We start from the raw sequence: 14,162 nt of genomic DNA on the forward strand, positions 1-14,162 counted from the left end.
GATTACAGCACTGAGGTGCATATCCAGACTCCTTTTGAATGAGTTGAGGGTTTCTGCCTCAACTACCCTTTCAGACAGTGAGTTCCAGACCATCACCACCCTCTGAGTGAAAAGGTTTATCTTCATTTCCCCTCTAATTTTTCTACCAATCACTTTAAATCTATGCCCCCTAGTCACTGACCTCTCTGCTAAGGTGAATAGACCCTTCACATCCACTCTATTCAGGCCCCTCAAAGTTTTGTACATTTCAATCAGATCTCCCCTCAGCCTTCTCTGTTCCAAGGAGAACAACCCCAGCCTATCCACTCTTTCCTCATAGCTGTATTTTGCCAGTCCTGGCAACATCCTCGTAAATCTCCTCTGTACCCTCTCTCGTGCAATTACATCCTTTCTGTAATGAGGTGACCAGAACTGCACACAGTACTCAAGTTGTGGCCTAACCAATGCGTTATACAGTTCCAGCATAACCTCCCTGCTCTTATATTCTATACCTCAGCTAATAAAGGAAAGGATTCCATATGCCTTCTTAAACACCTTATCGACCTGTCCTGCTACCTTCAGGGATCTGTGGACATTCACTCCAAGGTCCCTCACATCCTCTACACTTCTCAGTATTTTCCCATTTATCATGTATCATGTATTCCTTTACTTTGTTTGACCTCCTCAAATGCATCACCTCACACTTCTTCGGGTTGAATTTCATTGGCCACTTTTCTGCCCATCTGACCAGACCATCAATATCTTCCTGCAGCCTACAGCTATCCTCCTCGCGTCTACCACATGGCCAATCTTTGTGTCATCTGCACACTTTTTGATCATGCCCCCCACATTTACGTCCAAATCGTTAAAATACACCACAAAAAGCAGGGGACCCAGGACAGAGTCCTGCAGAACGCCACTGGAAACAGCTCTCTAGTCGCAAAAGACAGCAGTCAACAATTACCCTTTGTTTCCTGCCACTGAGCCAATTTTATATCCACCTTGCTGCATTTCCCCGGATCCCGTGGGCTTTTATTTTTTTAACCAGTCTGCCATGTGGGACCTTGTCAAAAGCCTTGCTAAAATCCATGTAGACCACATCAACTGCACTACCCTCATCAATCCTCCTTGTTACTTCTTCAAAATATTCGATCAAGTTGGTCGGACAAAATCTTCCCTTAACACATCCATGCTGACTATCCTTGATTAACCTGTGCTTTTCTAAGTGACAGTTTATCCTGTCTCTCAGAATAGATTCCAATAATTTGCCCACTACTGAGGTTAGACTGACCGGTCTGTAATTATTCAGTCTATCCCTCGCTCCCTTTGTAAACAGAGGTACAATGTTAGCAGTTCTCCAATTCTCCGGCATCTCACCTGTTTCCAGTGAGGACTGGAAAACGATGGTCAGGCCCCCCGCTATTTCCCCTCTTGCTTCTTTTAAAAGCCTGGTGTATATTTCATCTGGCCCTGGTGATTTATCAACTTTCAAGGATGCTAATCCCATTAATACTTCCCCTCTCCCTATGTGTATCACATCCAATACTTCACACTCCTCCTCCTTAACTACAATATTTGTATCGCCCCACCCCCCCACTCTTTTGTGAAGACAGACATAAAGTATTCATTACGAACAATATGAACATCTTCCGCCCCTACGCATAGGTTACCTTTTTGGTCTTTTATGGGCCCGACTCTCTCCTTAGTTATACTCTCACTCTTAATGTATTGATAAAACATCTTTGGGTTCACCTTGATGTTGCTTGCCAATATTCTTTCATGCCCTCTCTTAGCTTTCCTAATTTCTTTTTTGATTTCATCCCACACTTTTTATACTCCTCTCAGCTTTCTGTAGTATTAAGTTCTCGGTGTCGGACATAAGCTTTCCTTTTCTGCCCTTGACATCCATGGCGCTCTAGATTTGGCCGCCTCACCCTTTTTCTTTGTGGGAACATGTTTACTCTGAACCCCTTGATTTTCCCCTTTGAATGCCTCCCACTGCTGTGACACTGATTTACCTTCAAGTAGCTGTTTCCAGTCCACTTTCGCTAAATCACTCCTCCGTTTAGTGAAATTGGCCTTGCCCCAACTGAGAACTCTTAACTCCTGTTCTGTCTCTGTCCTTTTCCATAATTATGTTAAAACTGACTGAATTATGATCACTTTCAGTCAACAGCTGGGATTCAGGGAGTGAGGGAGAAGGGAATAGAGGGATATGAGAGCAGAGTGGGAAGTGGTCGTTAAAATGGAAGGTTCAAGTGGAGTGTAGACACTGGCATAAACCAGATTCAGTACAATTCTAAAAATGCACCATGAGGATAATGTGAATAGGTCAGCTAGATGGACCAAAGATTTCCTGCCTAAAACTGTTCTGACCACGAGACAAGTGTGCATCATTGAACCAGTCTGACGTGCAGTTGCAAGTCACTCCCTGCATTGTGTTCCTTTCACCAGGAGGCTGCTATTCTCAGTATTTCCATGGCTCCTTTCCTAACCTTGTCCTGCATTGACTTGCAATTTATATCGCGGCTTTCACAACCATTGGACACCTCAAAGCGCTTTACAGCCAATGAGGTACTTTTAAAGTGTGGTCAGTATTACAGTGTAGAAGCGTGGCAACCAATTTGCACACAGCAAGCTCCCACAAACAGCAATGAGTTAAATGACCAATTCATCAGTTTTTTGTGAGGTTGCTTGAGGGGTAAATATTATTCAGGACATTGGTGAGAATGCCCTTGTTCTTCTTCAAAATGGTGTCATGAGGTCTTTTGTCTCCACCTGAGAGAGCAGACGCGGCCTCAGATTAACATCTCATCCAAAAGACAACACCTCCGAAAATGCAGTGCCCCCTCAGTACTGCACTGGAATATCAGCCTAGACTTTTGCACTCAAGTCCTGGAGTGGGACTTGAATCTGGAACCTGGTGACTCAGGCAAGAGTGCTACCTACTGACCCACAGTATTGCTGCTTGCTGGGCTTGTCTCCCAGGGTCTGTCTTCCAGACACCCAGAACCTGTTGCACATAGCGAGAGGAGCTGGCCTAACCAGCTGCAGCCAGTCTTGTCATTCCTGACTGCCAGCACCTGTAGGCTGGAGAAACCTGCGTTTGGCAACTGGTTCAAATCGGGGCCTCTTTTTTAACCCACCATTAGATAGGAAGAATCAACCTTTTTAAAACTATAAAGTTGATTATAACTCTTATTCTCTCCCATTTTAGAAATTACGGAGCATCACTTTATGCACAAGCTGAAGCTGCGACTTTAGGATGTCAACAGGTTTTATGGCTCTATGGAGATGAGCACAAGGTAACGGAGGCTGGGACCATGAACCTGTTTCTTTACTGGATAAACGAGCATGGAGGTACAGTGATACAGAAACTGAACTTGATTCCATTTGTATTATTTGTCTTTTGCTTTTCCAAATTAATACATCGACTGAATATACTATAAGGAAGAGAAATAATTAACTTGCATTAATATAGCATCTTTCACAATTCCAGGATGTGCCAAAGTGCTTCACAGCCAATGGAGCATTTTTGAAGTGTGGTCACTGTTGTAGTGTGGGAAACATGGCTGCCAGTTTACGCACAGCAAGATCCCACAAACAGCAATGCGCTAATGACCAGATCGTCTGTTTTAGTGGTGTTGGTTGAACAATAAATATTGGCCAGGATGCTGGGGAGAACTCCTCTGCTCTTCTTGGCATCTTTTACTTTCATCTGAGAGGGCAGACTGGGCCTCGGTTTGACATCATGTTGGAAAGATGGCACCTCTGATATTGTATCGCTGCCTCAGTACTCACTGGTGCGTGTGCCTGGATTTTTGTGCTTAATTCTCTGAAGTGTTGAACCCATATCCGAGAGATGAGAGTTCTGCCACTGAGTCAAGACTGACACTTTAATACCGGTGTAGTCTGGTGCCTTGTGGCCTGGACTGCTTACAGAGACCGTGTGACTCAGTCTCGGGACTGCTACCGACGGGAGCGTAGATGGCTTCCATGGGAATGGGAAATTGGAAGGGGGTGCGACCAAGTTACTTCGGGAGACTTCCTTTTTGAGTTGATGGCTGAGATGGCGTCGGCATAGAGCCTGCATGCCAGCAGGTAACCTGTGTGCCTTCTGATGAGGGCAAGTGCATGGCATGTAAGAACCTAAAGGAAAGGAAAGAATATAAGAAAGAGAAATGTTAAAATGGTCGAAAACTCTACCTGGAATCAATTAACCTAATAGCTTGAAAGTATATTAGGAACTGGAGGAGGCTATTCAGTCCCTCAGGCCCCCTCCACCATTCAGTTAGATCATGGTTGGTCTGTACCTCAACCCCATTTACCCACTTTGGCTCCACATCCCTTCATACCCTTATCTAAAAATAATTGAGATAAAATTAAAGAAATGAGACTGCAGGGTGTTTAAAGATTAATATAAAGTATTTCCAGTATAGTTATATGTAGTGAAAGAGCTGGGGTTTGGCTGATATCTTTATGCAGAAGATATCCTCTGCTTGTTGTCTTTGGTGTATTTCCTGAAATGTATTCATAAATTATGTTCCCAAAGCTGAGGTATCATAAAGTAAATAAAAGCCAATTTAATCCTATGAAGCATATAGGGAGCTGCCCAATTTGTTCTTCTCCATTTTCCTTTAAATTATCCCTTGTGGCTGTGCCTTGAATAAAGAACTGTTTGATCCTCCCCAGTCAGATGCAGTAATATATTCTATAATCTGGTTGCAAAGATTTCAATAAAAGTCTTGCAATCTGAATTGATAAGGGATGTAAGATAAGCATGTAATTACTTCACAGTAGAAAGCCTCTATCTAGTTACTGTAATACAGAGATTAATGCTATGCTCTGTTTCTATTAGCAGACTGCTTTCTATGGCTTAATTAGCAGTGTATGAGAATTGTTTTATCAATGCAAGGGTGAATGAACTCTTAAAGAAATGCTATAAAGAACTATTCAAGGGCATCATGTGACGGCTTGCTGCCCAGAATTCCTGCAGAATGTAGGGAGATGCCTGAGGTTGCTTATTATAACAACTTGCATTTATATAGCACCTTTCCTGACCTCAGAATATCCCAACGTGCCTTGCAGCCAATGAGGTGCTTATTTTGAAGTGTGATCACTGCTGCAATGTAAATATGGCAAACGATTTATGTACAGCAAGATCCCACAAACCACCGTGAAATAAATGATGTTTGCCTTAGTAGAGTGATTCCCCATTTCCCGGGACTTTTTTATGTTGAGGCGCATGGTGCGGACAAAGTGAGATGATGGGATGTGAGTTCCTGGAGCTGCTGAATGATATTCAGTTGGGTTATATGATGGTAAGTTACATACCTGAATAATCTAGCTCCAATAATGTGGACAGGCAGTGCATAGCACTGTGCTCCAGTGCCCATGTTCCATGTGAGGGGGGAAAATGTATTCATTATTTTAAAGTTAGAGTTATGACACCATTGCTTTTGTGAAGTCTTTAACTGAAGCCATTGTCTTCAGCCCCTGCCACAAATGCCATTTCCGAGCCACCAGTTCTGTTCCCTCCCTGGCACTGTCTGAGGCTGAAGCAGACTGTTTGCAACCCAGGCATCCTAATTGACCCTGAGCAGAGTTTCTGACCCAATATCCTCTCTATCACCAAGACCACCTATTTTTACCTCCATAACATTGCCCATCTCCACCTCTGTCTCAGGCCATCTGCTGTTAAAACTCCCACCCATACTTTTTACCTCCAGACTTGACTATTCCAATGCTTCCTGGTCGGCCTCCCATCTTTCACCCTCCGTAATCATGAGCTCACCCAGAGCTCTACTGTCCGTATCCTAACTTGAACCAAGTCCCACTCACCATCACCCCGATGCTCACTGACCTACATTGCTTCCCAGTCCCCAAACACTTCAATTTCAAAATTCTCATCCTTGTTTTCAAATCCCTCGATGGCCTCGCCCCTCCCTATCTCTGTAATCTCCTACAGCGCTATAATCCTCCGAGATCTCTACATTCCTCCAGTTCTGGTCTCTTGCGCATCCCCGATTTCCTTCGTCCTTTCATTGGCATTCACGCTTTCAAACTGTCATAGCCCTAAACTCTAGGATTTCCTCCCTAAACCTCTCTGTCTCGCCACCTTTCCCTTTATGACACTCCTTAAAACCTATTTCTTTGACAAAGTTTTTGCCCACCTGTCCTGATATCTCTTTTTGGAGCTCAGTGTCGGTTTCTATCTTATAATGCCTTGGATATTTATAATGCTGAAGGCGCTGTACAAATGCAAGTTGCTTTTGTTGTTCCTGCCTGACAGTTTTATAAAAGTACTGAACTGGCGGCAGTACCTTCAGTTACCATGGGCCTCAGCTCTAGAATTCCCTCTCAAAGCCTCTCCACTTGTCTACCTCTCTCCCCTCCATTAAGATGCTTCTTAAAATTTTCCTCTTTGACCCCGCTTTTGGTCATCTGCTCTAATATCCTCTTAAATGGCTCAGTGCCAGAGTTTGTTTGATAATGCTCCTGTGAAGCGTCTTGAGACGTTTATTATGTTAAAGGTGCTATATAAATACTAGTTATTGTTGTTGCACTACCGAACATGACAGGACATCAGTGATGTCTGTTCTTTACGGCTTGTATTGTCCATTGATAGGGCAGCTGACTGGTACACGCACAGTATAATAGAAAAAAGCGCATATATCTGTGTTCAACCATCCATAGTCCCGGCAGAGATTGAATACATCTTAATTGACACTCGAATAAGTTGAATGTGTTATTGTCCCTTATGGGAAAACAAGTGTATCTTATTTAGTACTTGCTATAATGCATTAAGCCAGCTTGACAATATATTGTCCCATAGCACTGTGAAACTTATCACTGGAATAATCCTTTTAGTATCTGCACATTTCAAGCATCTATCCATCAAAATCTGAAGACATAGCATCATCATCCAAGGGAAATACTACTGTGGGATTAGATTCTGAAAAAGATTCTACAACCATATTTATCCTTCTTTAATTACTCATCCCAACTATTAAGGGAAAACATCAGGCTTAATGCCCAGGTGTTTTAAGTAAAATATTAAACAATGTCTCGTGCAATTTAAATTAAAGACTGCTTAGATGTTAACAACTTTTGCTCTATTACTTACTTCCACCTCTGTAACATTGCCTGCCTCCGCGTCTGCCTCAGCTCACCTGCTGCTGAACCCCTCATCCATGCCTTTGTTCCCTCTAGTCTTGACTATTCTAATGTTGTCCTGCCTGGCCTCCCAGTTTTCACTCTCCGTAAATCTGAGCTCATCCAGAACTCTGCTGCCCTTAATCTAACAAGAACCGTTCACCCAGCACCCCTGTGCTCGCTGTCCTACATCGGCTGCCAGTCCAGCAGTGCCACGATTTTAAAATTCACATCCTTGTTTTTAAATCCATGGCCTCGGCCCTCCCTATATCTGTAAGCTGCTCCAGCCCGTCAACCCTCTGAGGTATCTGTGCACCTCCAATTCTGAACTCTTTCATGTCACCAATTTTCAATTGCTCCACCATTGGTGGCCGTGCTTTCAGCTGCCTCGGTCCCAAGCTCTGGAATTCCCTCGCTAAACCTCTCTGCCTCTCTATCGTTCTCTCCTGCTTTAAGTCGCTCCTTAAAACCTATCTCTTTGACCAAGCTTTTTTCCACCTGTCCTAATATCTCCTTATGTGGCTCGGTGTCATATTTTGTGTGCCAACACTCGTGTTAAGTGCCTTGGGATGTTATACTATGTTAAAATGTTATATAAATGCAAGTTATTCTTTTTAAACCAATTGCCACAAGACGGCTGGATCACGCATCAAGATTGTCACCTTGACTGTGTTTTCTCAGCTGATAGCAGAGAGATGACATGTCGACCATGTGCTGAAAGTTTATTTCAAAAGAAATTGAGGGAAACTATTGTCACTTTTAAATCCTAATGCTATAATTTTCCTTGTGTGTTATGATGGGATAAATCATTGACAGTATTTCACAGTGAAGAATGTAGCTGGGTAACAACACTGACAGATAATTATAATGACTGCTTTCAAGATGCTTTCACACTGCTTGTTGCATTCATAGAGCTGTAGAATTTTACAACACACAAGGAGACCATTTGGCCCATCGTATTAATGTTGGCCTGCTTAAAGACATCTCCATTTGGTCCCATTCCTCTTCCCTATACCCAATTAATGTTTCTCTTTTCCAAATATTTATCCATTTCATTTTAAAAACTTTTCGTGGATTCTGCTTCCGCTACTGTTTGTCCATGTCCCAACAACCCTCCATGTGTTAGAAACAAATTCTCCTAATTTCCTAACCTCTCCCTCTCATTGATTTGGTGAGGATGTAAAATGTGTGCCCTTGAACTCCTAACTCACTGACCAGTCGTCACAGTTTAAATGTTAAAGGATTTGATAGGGTCGATATGGAGAATCTATTTCCTCTGGTGAGGCGAAACAATAACAAGGGGACATAATCTTAAAATTAAAGCCAGGTGGCTTAAGGAGCGAAATTAGGAAACATTTTTCACACAAATCTGGAACTCTCTCAACCCAAAAGGCTGTGGATTCTGGGACCTTTGCAGCTTTCAAGACTGAGATTGATAGATTTTTGTTGTGTAAGAGTATCAAGGGATATGGAGCAAAGGTCAGGCATGATCTGATTGAATGGCAGAACAGGCTCAAGGGGCTGAACGGCCTCCTCCTGTTCCTATGTTTTTTTTAGCCCAATTGATCAGTCTATCAAACTGACTAACACTGCAGATGTCCCCAAAACCAACACTAAAGGAAAGTGTGTGTCAGACTGACTGCGATGATCACTGATAGTGCCATATGGATGTCACATGTTACGAAGATCTGCATGTGAAGGAGAAATATACAGTTCCGTCAGTGCTTCTTGGGGTCCTTTCTCTGCCTGCTATGGGAAACCTGCTGCATGGTGGAGCAGCCTAATTTGATGCAATACCTCATATGTCAGTTCACTTCATGGGACAGCCCCTTCCTGCTCTCCTTGATCCTCTTCCTTTGCCAAATCCAGTGTTACTGGAACACTGAGTATAGGCAAGAAATATGGAGGGTGGAACAGAAATGTCAGTTTTAATTGTATATTAACCAAGTATTTAGCTATATTCAGGTTGTGGGCATTAACTGGGGATTCACTTGAGCTCATATATATATAAGCAGACTGAAACTGGATGTTGGATTTGGAGGTGCATGTATGTAATTCATGTCTTTGAAAATAAAAGCTTATGGGCTGGATCTTATGCGCCCCCCTGAGACATGGTCAGAGGCGGGGAGGCCCATTGTATTGCGGCGGGGGGGCGGAGGGATTATGCCAGGGGTGGGATATGCTGACCACGGCCTTCTTGCCCAAAGGCCAGTTGAGGCCCTTAAGTGACCTATTAACAGCCACTACCAGCCACGGGCCGCTACCACCCCCCACCCCCCCCCAATCCCCCCCCACCCCCCCCAGCTGCTGATTTAACCAGCGGCCGGGGGTGCCTCCGCCACATGGGGAGGGCGCCCAGTAATAAGAGATGCAGTCCCTGCAGTCTTAGGGGCATCCCTCCTCTGTGGGCAATCTATGTCCCACGGAGGACCCCCACCAGCAAAACTGCACCTCCGTGGACCCCCCTTCCCCTGGACTTCATGCCCACCCCTTAACCCCGCCCTCGGCAGGGCCTTCCAGACTGGCCCTGGCGACTCCACCTCATTTGTCTGAGGTCTGGGGTTCCGGCATTGGGCCTGGGTCTAAGGCCTCTGCAGTACTGGCAGTGGCCACTTCTCCCAGTGGCGCTGCTGATACAGCTAAGCTGCCAGCCCTGTGATTGGCTGGCAGCTCTTGGAGGCGGGATCCCTGTCTTTAAAGGGATGGAGATCCTGGCGCCGGAAACTTCACTTCTGGAACAAGGGAGGATTGCGTGGGGGGTGGTGGGGTGGGGTGGAGAGGGGCTCGTAAACGCCAAGGCGGGGGTTCCCCCACTCCTTTTCGGCCTGGCACCGGGAGCCCTGCCAACTGCACAAAATCCCGCTGTACAAGTATATCAATATTAGGTTCCTGTCCTGTCCTTCACAGCCAGGCTATCTATAGTATAACATCAGTCTTGATTTTAACTGCAACTCCAGCTTCCCCTTTGCAGCTTTTCATAGCATCATAGAATCTTACAGCACAGAAGAAGGCCATTTAGCCCATTGTGCCTGTGCTGGCCCTCTGAAAGAGCAGTCCAATTAATTTCACTCCCCCTGTCCTTTCCGCATAGTCCTCCAATGTTTTTCTTTTTTAAGTAGAGATCCAATTCCTTTTACAAAGTTATTTTTGAATCTGTTTCCACTAACCTTTCAGCCAATGTTTTCTCCCTGGCACCTGTTCCATCTGGGTGAGATGAATGCATCACATTCACACTGTGGTACAGGAACAGTGGCAGGCAAGTTCTCCTGCTTAGCTATCCATTCTCAACCCTTAGTATAAATGTCACAAGTGATTTTAGTGTATTAGCAGTCGCTACTGTTCCAGGACCATCCGTAACCTGGGAACCGTGTCTGCTCAAGCTGGCTGCTGCCTTTGCCAAATTGCTGGTGGCATAAAACTTGACACAAACGATAATTTCGAATAAGAAATAAAAAAACAATGTATATTTATACAGTGTCTTTCATGGCCTCAGGCCTTCTCAAAGCACTTTACAGATAATGAAGTTGTTTTGAAGTCCAGTCACTGTTGTAATGTAGGAAACACAACAGCCAGTTTGTGCACAGCAAGCTCCCACAAGCAGCAATGAGATAATGACCTGATAATCTGTTTATGATGTTGGTTCAGGGATAAATATTGGCTAGGGCAACACAGAGATTTCCCCTGCTTTTCTCTGAATGGTGCCATGGTATCTTTTATGACCACATGATTGCCCCGACAGGGCCTCACTTTAACGCCTCACCCAAAAGAAGTCACTTCCGACAGTACTGCACTGAGAGCATCAGCTTAGATTATGTGCTCAGGTCTCTGGAGTGGGGCTTGAACCCTGACCCTTCTGACTCAGAGGATACAACTGTGAACCAAGGCTGACGCTTCCTAAGCTATAATGAGTTTCTGGTTTGACAGTGTCCTTTGATAGGTACTGAGCTGATGCTGGAGGCTTCCTCACGGGGAGAGAAGGAAAAATAATCAAAGGGTGAGTCACGTCTGGCCATTCTTCTGAACCTCTTAGCAGCTGGACAAAGAGTGACATCAACAGGCCTGGGAGCAGGGTACATCCCTGCCTGCTTGAGCGAGGGCACAATGCAACTCTCCCCAATGGTCAGAAATCGTTACGTTGCCAGCTTAATAATTCATGCAGTATATTCTTCTGTTGCAATGAACATCCAGTACCCTTTTGGTTTCTTTGTGTTGAATATTGTTGTGTGATAATCTGAGTAGCGGGAGAAAAAAATAATGGAAGAATTGTTTAACACGTGGAAGGAGAGGAAGGAGGGACTGCAGTAGTTCCGTTACTGGGCTTGTATTTGACTTGATCTCAAATCCTAAGGCTTATGCGTATTGAAATGTCTCAGAATATTCTTGCCGAGAACAGGAACTGGCAGCAAAAACGGGCTTATTTTATCAGGGCAGCTTTAAACATCATGAGAAGTTAGGATAATTGACAAAAGAACCAAAGTGGTGAGGAGGAGAAGTTTTTTTAACACAGTGAGTTGTTATGATCTGGAATTCACTGACTGAAAGGGTGGTGGAAGCGGATTCAGTACTGACTTTTGAAAGGGAATTGAATATATACTTGAAAAGAAGACATTTGCAGAGCCAAGGGCAAAGAGCAGGGGAGTAGAACTAATTGGCTAACTCTTTTAAACAGCCAGCAAAGGTAAGAGGGGCCAAACAGCCTCTCCTGTGCTGCACAATTCTGTGAAATGGACTAGTACGTGCAGGAAAACACAAGAAACCTGCGGTGATAAAAGATGCACTTCAGAAAGCTGCAAGAGTACGTGCAGAATTCTTGAGCTGACATTGCCTGCGACTGAATATCTGAGCAGGTCTTGAATCGGTGTATTCGTCCTCCTGCTGTACATTTGCTAAGTACAATCTGTTCTCTTTTAGAGGAAGAGCTTGTTACACCACCACTAGATGGCATCATCTTACCTGGCGTAGTAAGGCAAAGCATTCTGGATCTTGCACGCAAGTGGGTCAGTAAATATTACTTAACTTTACTGCGTTCAAGTGACATATTAACCTAACCCTAACAGCTAATTAGTTGCTCCTAATGTAGCATCAAATTAGTAGTCTACTAATCTCTGTTTAATTTGATATGAGTATAAAATATTCATGCAACTCACATCAGAATCTCAATCTCAACAGTGTTTTATTTAACAGGGAATCAATGGCTATTATTTCTGACTGAGCAGTCATCTTAATCTGACATGTTTATTCATATAGTGCACTTTTGTTGAGTAAATATTTAATGAAACTTAGGTAGGTCTCGGTTGTTTTTAAAATGCGCTTCGGATATCTCATTATAAACCATTCAAACTTGTCAATGTGTGTCAGACTACCAGTGTTACATTAGTGATTACAAAAATATTTAATACTAATTTTATCTTTAATTAATAATGTGAAAATGGGTGAATGGGGTCTAATTGGTTTCATGGTTTTTTTTGAAAAAAAAGAATCAATTCAAGGTTGAAGAGCGTTCTGTCACGATGAGCGAGCTTCTCAATGCACTGAAGAAAAACCAGGTCAAGGAGATATTTGGTTCAGGAACTGCTTGTATCGTGTGCCCAGTAGGACGAATCTTGTACAAGGGCGAGGTGAGAACGCGAAACATCTAATTATATGCAAAATGACGAGATACCTTCAGCTCAAGTTTGACAGATGTCTTAACCGCAGCATACATACCATATGAAAGTACAGCTCAGGAGATTTTATCTACTCCCAAATCACCGAATCACGGAATCGTTACAACACAGAAGGAGGCCATTCGGCCCATCGTGTCTGTGCTGGCTCTCAGAAGGAGCAATTTACCTCGTGCCATTCCCCCGCCTTCTCCCCGTAGCCCTGCACATTCTTCCTTATCAGGTAACAATCCAACTCCCTCGATTGAACCTGCCTCCACCACACTCTCTGGCAGTGCATTCCAGATCCTAACCACTTGCTATGTGAATAAGTTTTTCCTCATGTCACCTTTGCTTCTTTTGCCAATTACCTTAAATCTGTGTCCTCTTGTTCTCCATCCTTCCACCAATGGGAACAGTTTCTCTCTCTATCTACTCTGTCCAGACCCCTCATGATTGTGAATACCTCTATCAAATCACCTCTCAACCTTCTCTATTCCAAGGAAAACAGTCTCAACTTCTCCAATCTATTTACATTATTGAAGTTCCTCATCCCTGGAAGCATCCTCATGAATCTTTTCTGTACTCTCTCTAATGTCTTCACATCTTTCCTAAAGTGTGGCGCCCAGAATTGGACGCAATACTCCAGTTGAGGCCAAATCAGAGTTCTATACAAGTTTAACATAACTTTGTTGCTTTTGTACTCTATGCCCCTATTAATAAAGCCAGGATACTGTATGCTTTATTGACTGCTCTCTCAACCTGTCCTGCCACCTTCAATGACTTATGCACATATACACCCAGGTCCCTCTGCTCCTGCACCCACTTTAGAATTGTACCCTTTATTTTGTATTGTCTTTCCGCGTTCTTCCTACCAGAATGAATTACTACACACTTCTTTGCATTAAATTTCATTGGCCACTTGTTTGCCCATTCCGCCAACTTGTCTATGTTCTTTTTAAGTTCTGCACGATCTTCCTCACTGTTCACAATGCTTCCAAGTTTCGTATCATCTGCAAATTTTGAAATTGTTGCCCTGTACACCAAGGTCTAGGTCATGAATATATATCAGGAAGAACAAGGGTACCGACACCAGCCCCTGGGGAACTCCACTACAAACTTGCCGCCAGTCCAAAAAACATCCATTAACCATTACTCTCTGTTTCCTGTCACTTAGCCAATTTTGTATCCATGTTGCTACTGTCCCTTTTAATCCATGAGCTATAACTTTGCTCACAAGTTACGTGGCACTTTATCAAAAGCCTTTTGAAAGTCCATGTACACCACATCAACAACATTACTCTCATCAACCCTCTCTCTTACCTCATCAAGCACTCAACAAGTTAGTTAAACACGATTTTCCCTTAACAAATCTGTGCTGGCTTT

General features: G+C 43.7%; 1 protein-coding gene across 2 annotated transcripts in view; it reads left to right on the forward strand.

Annotated features, from left to right (window-relative positions):
* The window catches only part of bcat1 (branched chain amino-acid transaminase 1, cytosolic), a 72,539-nt gene that overhangs the window by 43,319 nt on the left and 15,058 nt on the right, over nt 1–14,162 (forward strand). For both annotated transcript variants that reach the window (XM_068058884.1, XM_068058883.1), the window contains exons 7-9: nt 3,197–3,339; nt 12,046–12,131; nt 12,612–12,752. In XM_068058884.1, the coding sequence (XP_067914985.1) occupies nt 3,197–3,339; nt 12,046–12,131; nt 12,612–12,752 (370 nt within the window). The remainder of the gene's footprint in view (nt 1–3,196; nt 3,340–12,045; nt 12,132–12,611; nt 12,753–14,162) is intronic.

Source organism: Heterodontus francisci, chromosome 27 (assembly GCF_036365525.1).
Source record: "Heterodontus francisci isolate sHetFra1 chromosome 27, sHetFra1.hap1, whole genome shotgun sequence".
NCBI lineage: Eukaryota > Metazoa > Chordata > Chondrichthyes > Heterodontiformes > Heterodontidae > Heterodontus > Heterodontus francisci.